The sequence below is a fragment of the Eptatretus burgeri genome, chromosome 2, assembly GCF_056783735.1.
Source record: "Eptatretus burgeri isolate ZD-2024b chromosome 2, Ebu_testis_v1, whole genome shotgun sequence".
Lineage (NCBI taxonomy): Eukaryota > Metazoa > Chordata > Myxini > Myxiniformes > Myxinidae > Eptatretus > Eptatretus burgeri.
The window spans coordinates 79869518-79884050 of NC_140962.1; the positions used below are offsets into that span (position 1 = coordinate 79869518).

Sequence of the window (14533 nt, forward strand, 5' to 3'; positions counted from 1 at the left end):
TTCAGAAGTGAACAGTGAACACTATATCAGACTTATAACCTCGGACTTGCAATGGATAGAACTCTGGAGGGGTTAAGAGGTGAGTCACAGATGAAAGTGCCTGGTCTCTATCCTTCCAAATGGTTGATATGGCTGCCCTCATTGAGCTTCTGGACAAAAGTGACACCCAGGGTGTCAACAACAAATTACTTGTATCACGGTACCTTTCAAAGTAAAGGGCTTCCAATTATGAACAATATTTGAAGCAATTACATGACACTTCTCAAGCCTGGATGTCATTTAGGTCGTCCTGCAAGTGGGCAACCATGACATCATCAAATCAGGAGTGTAATGAATGGTGCTGAACATTGAAATGAGGTAAACAGCACCACACCAAACATTATGAGAGAGAACAATAAATAATGAAACAAATGAAGATGATTGGGTCAAGGATACTGTCCTGAGAAAGGGTGGTGGTGGTGATGATGGTGGTGATGGTGATTCCCAAATCACACTCTCACAATATCTTCTTGTGTATCGGGTACAATTCGAGCCATTAGACTGATTCGGTGATCATGCCTTTGAGAGAAAGTTTTTTTTCCTACCAGTGGATCAAATTCTGCATTTGTGTTAAGAGCAGCAACTTATTTTTCTTGCAATAACAGTTCATTGTTCATTGTCCCATGTTTAGGTCAAGGCAGATTCTGACAGAACCAGAACTGAACACATGTGAGCAAGTTCCCCGCCCCCCCCCCAACCCTACCCTCGTAACATTTCTGCAAGATGGTGTTGACTAATTCTGCCCATGTCCGCAGGGGAGTCTAAACGGGTTAAGTATGAAGGCCACAAAATGCAAATGATGTCATCTATCATCGAGCCAGAATGCTGAGAGCAACAAGTCACATTTATTGCCTCATCTGATGCAATTCAAAAACTCTAATGGCAATGAAGTGCTCCATTTGACACTGTTTTATATGGAGATTTTTGATGCCTAGGGTCCATAATAAAAATTTGTAGTGCTTTCCAAGCTCGTGACCAATTGCTAATTAATAGTAGAACGTCTTGTACAAATTGAAAGTTATTTAATTTGTGAAAAGGTTATGCTTGTAAATCTGAGTTTCTACCAAAAACACCATTTCAGGAAAATAAATTAATCATGACTATTTGGGGACGACGTTGATAGAGGACGGGGCTACTGAGCTTCATTAAACAGCATGCTTCTCTTGTGATGAATACATCAAAGAATATTTTTAGATAAAAACTGTTCTACAAAAAAAACCGATTGCAATCCAAGTGGTAGAATGCATTCTGTAACATCGGTGGCATTGCAACTTTTTGGACCCAGAGCGCACAATGGCCTAACTACCCCAGCAAGTACAACCTGCAGACATCTCATGCACCACAACCCAGAGCTAATCAGTGATGGCAGGAAAACATGACACCAAACTAAATAGGCAAAGAAAATGGGAATAATAATAATAATTTTTTTTTATTTTCAATTGTCATTATAGTAATCTTTATATAATGGAGGGAAAGTACATGTATGTTTGTATGTATGTATGATCTACTCCTCCGAGATGATTTGACCAAAGAAGCTGAAACTTTCAAGGATGAGGGCACACTGAAGTGGTGCATATGCAAGTTTGTTTGATTCCATCAAGTTTTGATGAAAGAAAGATTTAATTCCACCCATCTTGATATTTTCTTTCTTTTTGGAGTGCGAGCATGGGGAAGGGATGCAATTTTAATTATTTGAGCTACATAACAGCAATATATTATATATTCACATAAGCAGTACACTTTTTTGCTCCATATATGTAACTCGGGTTATTTTAATTTTTGGGAGAGATCGAGGCAGCAGTCTGTTGTCTGTACACTGCCCAAATAAAGGGATGCGTCAGAAGAACGTGTTGCAAGCGTGGGTACTCGGCGAGTCGTAATAATAGTTTTTAAAATGCTCACACGTGTCTGGCTCAACAAGCACACCCAAATCAATCACCCGATCTATACCCCCTCACCATTGCCCACTCCAAAAGTATTTTTTTGAAGGCACAGAAAATGTGCAACACAATTTTAACCCAATGTACTATAGTTATTCTGAAGAGCAGGCAATAGTTTATGCAGCGTACGTGCTGCACTTGTGAAAAGATATTTTACATCAAAATAACCAGAATAGCAAAGGAAAAAGTGACACAAAGTCCATAAGCGAAAAATGAAAGGGAATCGACAGATTTTTGTCAACAGAGTCAAGGCTCATGGAAGAGTTAGAATACAACAGAACAAAAGGAAAGAATTGGGAAACACCAAGAGTAGGTTTGAAGGACAAAGTAGAGGGATACTTGGACAAACAATGGATTTGGGGAGGAATGAGGGGTAGGAAAGGACACGTGGTGTGGACAAGATGGAGACAGAAGGACAGCATGACACATGACAAGGTAGCGCCACATTAAAAAGTACAAACAAATTATTCGTCTAACAGTGTCGGGCAGGGATAATTTATGAGGGACATTTTCACAAAAGCGGGACAGGTAACGGTAAAGAACAAACAAAAAAAAATCAACTTTCTTTGATATTCTCGAAATAGTGCTTGAACCCCTTATAAGGCCTAGAAAAATGTTCAAATGATGTCAGCAACGCAGGACCACCATAAGGCCTCCGCACTGACTGGGCAATATATGCTTGATAAAAATTCTCGGACAGTCTTTACCGTTGCCCGACCCGCTTTTGTGAAAATGTCCCATAAAGAGAACCAACACAATGTGCTGTGCATGCATGGAAATGAAAAAGTGATTTGACATGTACAGTAGTTGAAATCAAAGGTCAGATAAGCTCAATGAAAGCCGAGTTATTTGATTCAGAGGAAACTGGACATTAGACTTCTCTATAATCCACAAGGTAGATCAACATTTCAATCATTAAAAGTGAGAAGGAATCATAAAAATAAGAGAGGCTTTAAACATATGAGAATACATTTGCCACTACAAAGTAAGGAAACACAAACCTTGGTCAACGGACATATCCTGTGGATCTTCGCTCTTCCCTGATGGAACATCCTTCAAGAACACCTCACTAATGGATTGCTGCCCATCTTCTAAAAGCAAATGTTCTTGGCGTTTTGGAGATCCATCTGGAGTTTTATCATTAATGACTTTTCCAAGCTGAACAAAAGCAGCATCGCACGTTGAACCTGGGCTTCTTCGGTGCAACTTTTCAGTCTCATTCGATTGTCCTTTTGATTCCAGAGAGACTCTCCTATGACTGTGCTGCCCTCCTTGATCATCCTTCTGGGTTCTTGTACCTTTGTGCCGACCACGTGAGGTATGACTTGTGGAAGGTGGTAGTGGTGGTGAGGTGCTGTTTTCTGAGCTACTGCTGCCACTGTCACTACTTGTACTGGTACTGCTGCTGCTGCTGCTGCTGCTGCTGCTGCTACCGCTACTACTGCTGCTGCTGCTGCTGCTGCTTGATCTTCTCTTTCTGGATGATTGTTGCTCATCTTGACTTTGATCTGGCCAAAACAAAAAAAGGGAAATTATATGAGGAAAGCACAACTTTGGAAATCATTCATCATAACCCGAGGATAAAGCAAGCAAAAACTGCAATGCACTTCACCAATTGAAAAAGTTTTGGCCTATTTAAATCAAACAGAAGAATTACTTGACTCCTGAGATTCACACAATTCATGACATGTTTGATATGCTCTATCCGAATATGGAAAAGCAAGATAACTTCGTTGCACATTTGCCTGAAAGTAGTTCGCACTGAGAAACGTCACGTCACATCAAATTCAATCAAATTTCAAAACATCAAATTTGAGATGCCAGATTGGTAAAAATGAGTTATTTTCAAAGCACCATTTCACCTTGACCTTCAACCCGGAGGGGTAGGATATAAATTAAGCGCAAATGCACCTTCCACTAGGTCTGGGCTATCTAGAGGGACAATTTCGCTCCTATCGAACAAAACCGAGTAGAGTTTTGGTGAAAATGTTTAAATGTCTACACTTGGGTCATGACCTTAACATTAGGTCAGGGTAAAAATAACTGTGTCAACCCCACATACTTTCTATTCACATTATTGATGCAAAATTTAATTCCAAAAGTCCAAGCCCGGCTCAGACTCAGACATTGGCAGCAAAAGACAAACAAACAAACCTAAGTGGTGGTTTTAGTTCTCCTGGTATGAAACTGGTATGAAAATGTACTCAGAAAAACTCTGTGGTACCATTAAAGATTGGGGGTGCTAATTGGAGAAACAAACCACACAACAGCTCTCAGCTTTCCCCTATCCGAGAGGAGCCTTTATTATAAAACTTACATCCTGGCAAAATGCTCACCGTCTTGTGCAATACATCCTCTAAATCGGATATACAAGTTTTTGGACAATTTTAAAATCCAAAGTAGTTTATCCTTAAAAAAAATTTTATAATAATAAATAAATCATTACCCTCACCAGAGGGAATTACACTTGGGTCTGTTTGTTTGTCTCTCTGTCCACATGATGTGCTAACGTAGGCCACAAATGCCATCTAGTGGTAGCAATAACACCAAAAGGGTTTGGTGAAGTATGAACGTAAACCTACGTCTCAATGCACCGTCCACACAAACACCAACACACAAAACAAGTCGTGGCAAGGATCTGCAATCTCCGATTGCTCTTTCTAGTTTTGACTTGTATCAAGCAACAATCAGAGGATCAAACAAATGTGGACACTGATGTAATACAGGAATGATCAATGGACTGAATTACCTCTTACTGTTTAAAAAAATAAGAATAATAATAATAATAAGATATAATTTTAACAAGGCGATGATGCCGACCACATGACGTACCATGATGAGGTTTTCCTGAACTTGAGCTTGAAACAGAACCACTGGAACTGGAGCTGGAGCTGGAATCTTTGCCATCACAGTCTCTAACAACATACAAATGGGAGAAATATAAACAGGAGAGCATTAGTGCTCGAGTTAAACAAACTTTTCCTGCCCATTATCCTTGTAAAACGTCCCCTTTCAGCATTGGAAGAGTATCAGCTGTTCCCACATCCAGAAATAATTAAAATTCCAATGTACACGTGGAACGGTGCAAGTGGTTGAACCACTGACCCCTGCTGGGGGAGGGGGTATTACATGTGGGGAAACTGCCAATTCTGAACAATAAATCCTCGCATTCCAGGAGGGAGTGAGCATTGACGAATCTATTCAAACTTGCTTCTGAAGAAAACAAGCTATTACATCGAAAAAAAAAAAAAACTAAAATAAAGAGATAAAACCATCACAATCTCAAAATAGGTTAAACCATAACAAACCAAAAAAAAAACATCATCAATCATCATCATCATCATCATCATCTACCATAATCTATCCAGAGTGCTGGTGTTGCTGAAGCAGTTACTTGGTTACACTCCTGGAGGAGACGCCCCTCAGACATAGGAAGTCAGGGCAGGAATTTGGAATTTGTTCACAGGGTGCTGGAGAGAACTCGCCTAGTCTTCGCGATGAACACCGTGGGATCTTTAACGTCCACCTACTAATGTCAGTGGACGGGACGCCCAGCTTAACATCCATCCGAGGGAGAACAGATGCTGTTGAATCACCCTGCCTGTGAAACTCCAGGGATGACAGCGCGTAGCTGGGTCAGGATTCGAAACCAGGCTCGACCGATTGGAGATGAGTGTCAGAGGAGAGGACAAGCTTGGAAGTTTATCCATGAAGGAAAGGATGTTCAACAGATCGACAAATGGGAGTGATGGATTCAAAACCCTGTAACCCATAAAATACCACCCTGTAAACCATTAAATGTCACCCTGTAACCCATTAAATGTCACCCAGTAACCCATAAAATACCACCCTGTAAACCATTAAATGTCACCCTGTAACCCATTAAATGTCACCCAGTAACCCATAAAATACCACCCTGTAAACCATTAAATGTCACCCTGTAACCCATTAAATGTCACCCAGTAACCCATAAAATACCACCCTGTAAACCATTAAATGTCACCCTGTAACGCATTAAATGTCACCCAGTAACCCATTAAATACCACCCTGTAAACCATTAAATGTCACCCTGTAACCCATTAAATGTCACCCAGTAACCCATTAAATACCACCCTGTAACCCATTAAATGTCACCCTGTAACCCATTAAATGTCACCTAGTAACCCATAAAATACCACCCTGTAACCCATTAAATGTCACCCTGTAACCCATTAAATGTCACCCTGTAACCCATTAAATGTCACCCTGTAACCCATTAAATGTCACCCTGTAAACCATTAAATGTCACCCTGTAACCCATTAAATGTCACCCAGTAACCCATAAAATACCACCCTGTAAACCATTAAATGTCACCCTGTAACCCATTAAATACCACCCTGTAAACCATTAAATGTCACCCTGTAACCCGTTAAATGTCACCCTGTAAACCATTAAATGTCACCCTGTAACCCATTAAATGTCACCCTGTAACCCATTAAATGTCACCCTGTAAACCATTAAATGTCACCCTGTAACCCATTAAATGTCACCCTGTAACCCATTAAATGTCACCCTGTAACCCATTAAATGTCACCCTGTAACCCATTAAATGTCACCCTGTAACCCATTAAATGTCACCCTGTAACCCATTAAATGTCACCCTGTAACCCATTAAATGTCACCCTGTAACCCATTAAATGTCACCCTGTAACCCATTAAATGTCACCCTGTAACCCATTAAATGTCACCCTGTAACCCATTAAATGTCACCCTGTAACCCATTAAATGTCACCCTGTAACCCATTAAATGTCACCCTGTAACCCATTAAATGTCACCCTGTAACCCATTAAATGTCACCCTGTAACCCATTAAATGTCACCCTGTAACCCATTAAATGTCACCCTGTAACCCATTAAATGTCACCCTGTAAACCATTAAATATCACCCTGTAAACCATTAAATATCACCCTGTAACCCATTAAATGTCACCCTGTAACCCATTAAATGTCACCCTGTAACCCATTAAATGTCACCCTGTAACCCATTAAATGTCACCCTGTAAACCATTAAATATCACCCTGTAACCCATTAAATGTCACCCTGTAACCCATTAAATGTCACCCTGTAAACCATTAAATATCACCCTGTAACCCATTAAATGTCACCCTGTAACCCATTAAATGTCACCCTGTAACCCATTAAATATCACCCTGTAACCCATTAAATGTCACCCTGTAACCCATTAAATGTCACCCTGTAAACCATTAAATATCACCCTGTAAACCATTAAATATCACCCTGTAAACCATTAAATGTCACCCTGTAAACCATTAAATATCACCCTGTAACCCATTAAATGTCACCCTGTAAACCATTAAATATCACCCTGTAAACCATTAAATGTCACCCTGTAACCCATTAAATGTCACCCTGTAACCCCTTAAATGTCACCCTGTAAACACACCCTTTACAAAACAATAAAAACTATGCAAAGCCAAAGTGGTGTTATGAGAATGACAGAAGGAAGGACAAGCATCGTGTTTATGGGACTTGGTGGTGTAATGGTTAGAGGGTCCACTCTGAGTCTGGCAGGTCGGTGGCTCGAATCGCAGCGGTCATACCAGTCTGTCGGCTTGGGAGGTGGTTCGAGTCATAGCAGATAATAAAAAAATCATCACAAAATAGAACCTTCAATCATATAATATCTACAGATTTTCGGACAAGCGATGGTGAAAATGGATGCGTGCTGTTTCCTTGCTTGACGCTCAGGGTTTAAAAAAAAAAAAAGGATAGAGAACGGACAAACAACCATAGGTTGGCAATCATAACGCAGGCCTTGAAGTCCCTTATAAGGGAACTCATAGTATTATCATCATTTGTAGATAATTCATCTTGTTTCGAGGCCTAACATTGGAACACTTGACGCTGATAAACCTAACATTGGAACACTCGACGTGCTGTAATCCTCACCTCGACGACATCACTCGATCCACAGACACCTCTCCGGGGATTCAAACACCTTTGCGATCAAAGAGCCGATCACCACGTTCACGATGAGAACCTTGAAGATTATTCAAAAGCACAAACACATCAAAAGACGTGAGGAGATATTATTCGCAAGGCATGCTGGGAAATAATTTGACCACGTGATTATTTTATATTAACTCGTGTGCTTTAATGTCGGGGAAAAATGCTGCAAATATCATAAAATCATACTGTACTTTTAGAGAGATTAGAAAAAAATATATATTTGTCTGGGACTTACACCGCCCAACATATCAGATGAGGAAGTACCTCCGAGAAAAATTTTGACGATCCTTTAACCAATCAACATACGTGTTACGTCTGATGACGTTGGGCGGAAATGACGTAATTGTGTGAATTTTTATTTTTTTTTATTTTTTTTTGAATACAGTATCTATCTATAATTCCAGCAATCTCTGTCTGTCTGTCTGTCTGTCTGTCTGTCTGTCTGTCTGTCTGTCTGTCTGTCTGTCTGTCTGTCTGTCTGTGACCGCCGTTTCTCGACAACCACTGGTCCGATCGAATTGAAACTTGCCAGCTATATTGCTGGGGCCCTTTGGATGTGCCTTTTCAAGGTTTGATATTAATCGGACAAGTAGTTCCCAAGTTATGGCCATTTATTTACCAAACCAATGACTCAATGCACTGTCAAAAGGACACGGTGCTATGACGTCACAATTGACGTCACAATTCTTGTTTTTTTGTTTTTGCACGTACGGACACACACGTACGGGCCCGCACTAGTATATAAAATTGGGACAAAAAAGACTCGGAAGTGAGAGTGTTCGCCAAGTGGCTTAATCATCAAGCAAGCACTTCGTTCAAAACCGTTGATAAGGAATGCTGGCTTGGCAAGAGCGAGCTGGCTGCTTTTAAAAAGATTCCTGACAAAATCGAAATACAAACCAAGAAAATGACATTCACTTTTCAGACTCCTGCATCTCACGATATATGAGCCAAGTGATCTTTCTTGCACGAACCTCATTTCAAAATTTACATCACAAGCATCCGTCTCAAAAATTGGCCTCAAAAACTGGGCATCCTCCGTCGTACAAAGTCTTTCCTGAAGGCACACCTGAACTCCTCTCCACCGACAAGGCTTTCATCTACAGCTTGATGGACAACTGCTCTCCCCTCTGGGGCTGGCTCTCCTGCCTTACATCTTGCTCAGCTTGACGCCGTGGGAATTAACCAATGCCTTGAAGATCATTTGAATCTGAAGCTGAGTCAATGGGTGGATCACTTCGTGATCGCAGACAGGTCGATGGTCTCTCTGTCTTCCACCACCTCCTTCCTGGTCTTGCACCCCATGCTCTTTCCATGCTTTGTCCCCACCCCCAGGTGTCTGGAGGGCTCACACAGTCCACCATCAACCTCCTTCTGGTGAAACTCCACAAATTACAGAAGCATTGCTCACCTTTTTCCCCATATGTGGAATGAACTTCCACATCCTCTGTAATCTCATTTCTCCCTCCAGGTCTTCAAGACAGCTGTTCACCACCAACTCACATCGTCCCCCAATCCAAAACCATGATCTTTTCTACCCTCGTTAACCCCACCCCAAATACTCCTCCCTCCAATTTTCTACTTTCCTTGACATGGAGTTTCCATCTGTTTTCCCCTCCTTGGAGTTTCCTTCTGCATCAATCTTGTCCATGACATGCATCCTCTGTATCCATCTTGTCCACCCCATGCATCTCTCTATCCATCTTGTCCACCCCATGCATCCTCTGTATCCATCTTGTCCACCCCATGCATCCTCTGTATCCATCTTGTCCACCCCATGCATCCTCTGTATCCATCTTGTCCACCCCATGCATCCTCTGTATCCATCTTGTCCACCCCATGCATCCTCTGTATCCATCTTGTCCACCCCATGCATCCTCTGTATCCATCTTGTCCACCTCATGCATCCTCTGTACCCATCTTGTCCATGCCATGCATCCTCTGTACACATCTTGTCCACCCCATGCATCCTCTGTATCCATCTTGTCCACCCCATGCATCCTCTGTATCCATCTTGTCCACCCCATGCATCCTCTGTACACATCTTGTCCACCCCATGCATCCTCTGTATCCATCTTGTCCACCCCATGCATCCTCTGTATCCATCTTGTCCACCCCATGCATCCTCTGTATCCATCTTGTCCACCCCATGCATCCTCTGTATCCATCTTGTCCACCCCATGCATCCTCTGTATCCATCTTGTCCACGCCATGCATCCTCTGTACACATCTTGTCCACCCCATGCATCCTCTGTATCCATCTTGTCCACCCCATGCATCCTCTGTATCCATCTTCTCCACCCCATGCATCCTCTGTTCCCATATTGTCCACCCCATGCATCCTCTGTTCCCATCTTGTCCACCCCATGCATCCTCTGTTCCCATCTTGTCCACCCCATGCATCCTCTGTTCCCATCTTGTCCACCCCATGCATCCTCTGTCCACATCTTGTCCACCACATGCATCCTCTGTTCCCATCTTGTCCACACCATGCATTCTCTGTTCCCATCTTGTCCACCCCATGCATCCTCTGTTCCCATCTTGTCCACCCCATGCATCCTCTGTTCCCATCTTGTCCACACCATGCATTCTCTGTACCCATCTTGTCCACCCCATGCATCCTCTGTATCCATCTTGTCCACCCCATGCATCCTCTGTATCCATCTTGTCCACCCCATGCATCCTCTGTATCCATCTTGTCCACCCCATGCATCCTCTGTATCCATCTTGTCCACCCCATGCATCCTCTGTATCCATCTTGTCCACCCCATGCATCCTCTGTACCCATCTTGTCCATGCCATGCATCCTCTGTACACATCTTGTCCACCCCATGCATCCTCTGTATCCATCTTGTCCACCCCATGCATCCTCTGTATCCATCTTCTCCACCCCATGCATCCTCTGTATCCATCTTGTCCACCCCATGCATCCTCTGTATCCATCTTGTCCACCCCATGCATCCTCTGTATCCATCTTGTCCACCCCATGCATCCTCTGTATCCATCTTGTCCACCCCATGCATCCTCTGTATCCATCTTGTCCACCCCATGCATCCTCTGTATCCATCTTGTCCACCCCATGCATCCTCTGTATCCATCTTGTCCACGCCATGCATCCTCTGTACACATCTTGTCCACCCCATGCATCCTCTGTATCCATCTTGTCCACCCCATGCATCCTCTGTATCCATCTTGTCCACCCCATGCATCCTCTGTATCCATCTTCTCCACCCCATGCATCCTCTGTATCCATCTTGTCCACCCCATGCATCCTCTGTATCCATCTTGTCCACCCCATGCATCCTCTGTATCCATCTTGTCCACCCCATGCATCCTCTGTACCCATCTTGTCCACGCCATGCATCCTCTGTACACATCTTGTCCACGCCATGCATCCTCTGTCCACATCTTGTCCACCCCATGCATCTTCTGTTCTCATCTTGTCCACCCCATGCATCCTCTGTTCCCATCTTGTCCACCCCATGCATCCTCTGTTCCCATCTTGTCCACCCCATGCATCCTCTGTTCCCATCTTGTCCACCCCATGCATCCTCTGTTCCCATCTTGTCCACCCCATGCATCCTCTGTTCCCATCTTGTCCACCCCATGCATCCTCTGTCCACATCTTGTCCACCACATGCATCCTCTGTTCCCATCTTGTCCACCCCATGCATCCTCTGTTCCCATCTTGTCCACACCATGCATTCTCTGTTCCCATCTTGTCCACCCCATGCATCCTCTGTTCCCATCTTGTCCACCCCATGCATCCTCTGTTCCCATCTTGTCCACACCATGCATCCTCTGTATCCATCTTGTCCACCCCATGCATCCTCTGTTCCCATCTTGTCCACCCCATGCATCCTCTGTTTCCATCTTGTCCACCCCATGCATCCTCTGTATCCATCTTGTCCATCCCATGCATCCTCTGTATCCATCTTGTCCACCCCATGCATCCTCTGTATCCATCTTGTCCACCCCATGCATCCTCTGTATCCATCTTGTCCACCCCATGCATCCTCTGTATCCATCTTGTCCACCCCATGCATCCTCTGTACCCATCTTGTCCATGCCATGCATCCTCTGTACACATCTTGTCCACCCCATGCATCCTCTGTATCCATCTTGTCCACCCCATGCATCCTCTGTATCCATCTTGTCCACCCCATGCATCCTCTGTATCCATCTTGTCCACCCCATGCATCCTCTGTATCCATCTTGTCCACGCCATGCATCCTCTGTACACATCTTGTCCACCCCATGCATCCTCTGTATCCATCTTGTCCACCCCATGCATCCTCTGTATCCATCTTCTCCACCCCATGCATCCTCTGTATCCATCTTGTCCATGCCATGCATCCTCTGTATCCATCTTGTCCACCCCATGCATCCTCTGTATCCATCTTGTCCACGGCATGCATCCTCTGTACACATCTTGTCCACGCCATGCATCCTCTGTCCACATCTTGTCCACCCCATGCATCTTCTGTTCTCATCTTGTCCACCCCATGCATCCTCTGTATCCATCTTGTCCACCCCATGCATCCTCTGTTCCCATCTTGTCCACCCCATGCATCCTCTGTTCCCATCTTGTCCACCCCATGCATCCTCTGTTCCCATCTTGTCCACCCCATGCATCCTCTGTTCCCATCTTGTCCACCCCATGCATCCTCTGTCCACATCTTGTCCACCACATGCATCCTCTGTTCCCATCTTGTCCACCCCATGCATCCTCTGTTCCCATCTTGTCCACACCATGCATTCTCTGTTCCCATCTTGTCCACCCCATGCATCCTCTGTTCCCATCTTGTCCACCCCATGCATTCTCTGTTCCCATCTTGTCCACACCATGCATTCTCTGTACCCATCTTGTCCACCCCATGCATCCTCTGTTCCCATCTTGTCCACCCCATGCATCCTCTGTTTCCATCTTGTCCACCCCATGCATCTTCTGTTCCCATCTTGTCCACACCATGCATTCTCTGTTCCCATCTTGTCCACCCCATGAATCCTCTGTCCCCATCTTGTCCACCCCATGCATCCTCGGTTCCCATCTTGTCCACCCCGTGCATCTTCTGTCCCCATCTTGTCCACCACATGCATCCTCTGTATCCATCTTGTCCATGCCATGTGTCAGGTATGAATCTCAGGTGCGACTATTGATTGGCCACATATGGTCCATATTTAACCATTTGATTCATTTAAACATTCGGTAATTGCATTAATCAGTTGTCTGGATTCAAACCAGTGTCACCACTTTCCTTGCTGTCTTAAAATGCATTTTACGCAGGGCCGACATGGCTCCTGCCTTTCCATAAACAAACTTGCAGCAGGCAACTGTTATGAATTCCAGCCTTTGAAACCTCAAATCTGTTTATGAATATGTGCCAGCTTTGTCTCGCCGCCCGCTGCCAACCGTGGGAGAGTTATTGGATTGCCAAACTTCCCCTAGGGTGTAGGGAGGGGGGGGAACCCACTTGCACCTTTGTTTCTTGCTTTGCCTTGCTTTTCTCTGCCTTGGAATAGGTTTTATATCTGAAAGTTTTGGAGTGTAACCTTTAGTGTGGTACAGGGTATGACTACTGTGGTTGGTCCCTGTGCCACCTCCACTTGCAAGTGCTGTGTTGCTTCAATAAACCGTATATTCAAGCATCTTCTGTTGACTCCCCTCACTTCTTGGCCAGGATTGGTGAGGGTCTTCATAACACCATGCATCCTCTGTTCCCATATTGTCCACCCCATGCATCCTCTGTACCCATATTGTCCACCCCATGCATCCTCTGTTCCCATATTGTCCACCCCATGCATCCTCTGTACCCATGTTGTCCACCCCATGCATCCTCTGTATCCATCTTGTCCATGCCATGCATCCTCTGTTCCCATATTGTCCACCCCATGCATCGTCTGTACACATCTTGTCCATGCCATGCATCCTCTGTTCCAATCTTGTCCACCCCATGCATCCTCTGTATCCATCTTGTCCACCCCAAGCATGTTCGTTTTGCATCCTATTTTTGTCTGTTGCATCCATATCCGTCCACAGTGCAAGCTCTTCCACGAGCCTCGACTGTGTGGACAAAATAATAAGAGGACATCTATGTATTACGTACTCAAATATTACAGAATTTTTAACTCCGTTTTGACCTTTGTGACCCTAAGTCCTCACCTGGGGCATGAATCGGGGGTCAAATCCAAAAAAATCGTTACATATTTCATGCGTTTCCCAATGATGATTGCATATGCAAGGTTTCATTCAAAAAAAAATTCAAATGTGCCGGTAATTGCATTTTCGGGATTTGACCTTTTGACCCCACCCATAGGGGGCAGTGCCAAAAATCCCATGGCTCTTGAACCTTCTTGCCACGTGATGATCATAACTTCCAAGTTTGGTGAATTTCTGCCCAACAGTTTCAGAGTGTGACAGACAGAGAGACAGACAGACAGCCGATTGCAATACCACCCCATTTTTTTTCAAAAAGCATGGCTATAATAATCTGTTGAAGATTGGGTATCTGATCACGAGTGCCACATCCTCTTCTGAATCC

The 14533-nt window shown here is 44.0% G+C and overlaps 1 protein-coding gene across 1 annotated transcript in view; it reads right to left on the bottom strand.

Annotated features, from left to right (window-relative positions):
* The window catches only part of CWC22 (CWC22 spliceosome associated protein), a 271938-nt gene extending 263844 nt beyond the window's left edge, over positions 1-8094 (bottom strand). The window contains exons 1-3 of the mRNA XM_085869986.1: positions 7932-8094; positions 4812-4894; positions 2981-3487 (exon numbers count right to left, since the gene is read on the bottom strand). Of these exons, the coding sequence (XP_085726112.1) occupies positions 2981-3487; positions 4812-4894; positions 7932-7942 (601 nt within the window). The 5' untranslated portion in view covers positions 7943-8094. The remainder of the gene's footprint in view (positions 1-2980; positions 3488-4811; positions 4895-7931) is intronic.
* Positions 8095-14533: the final 6439 nt, after the last annotated feature.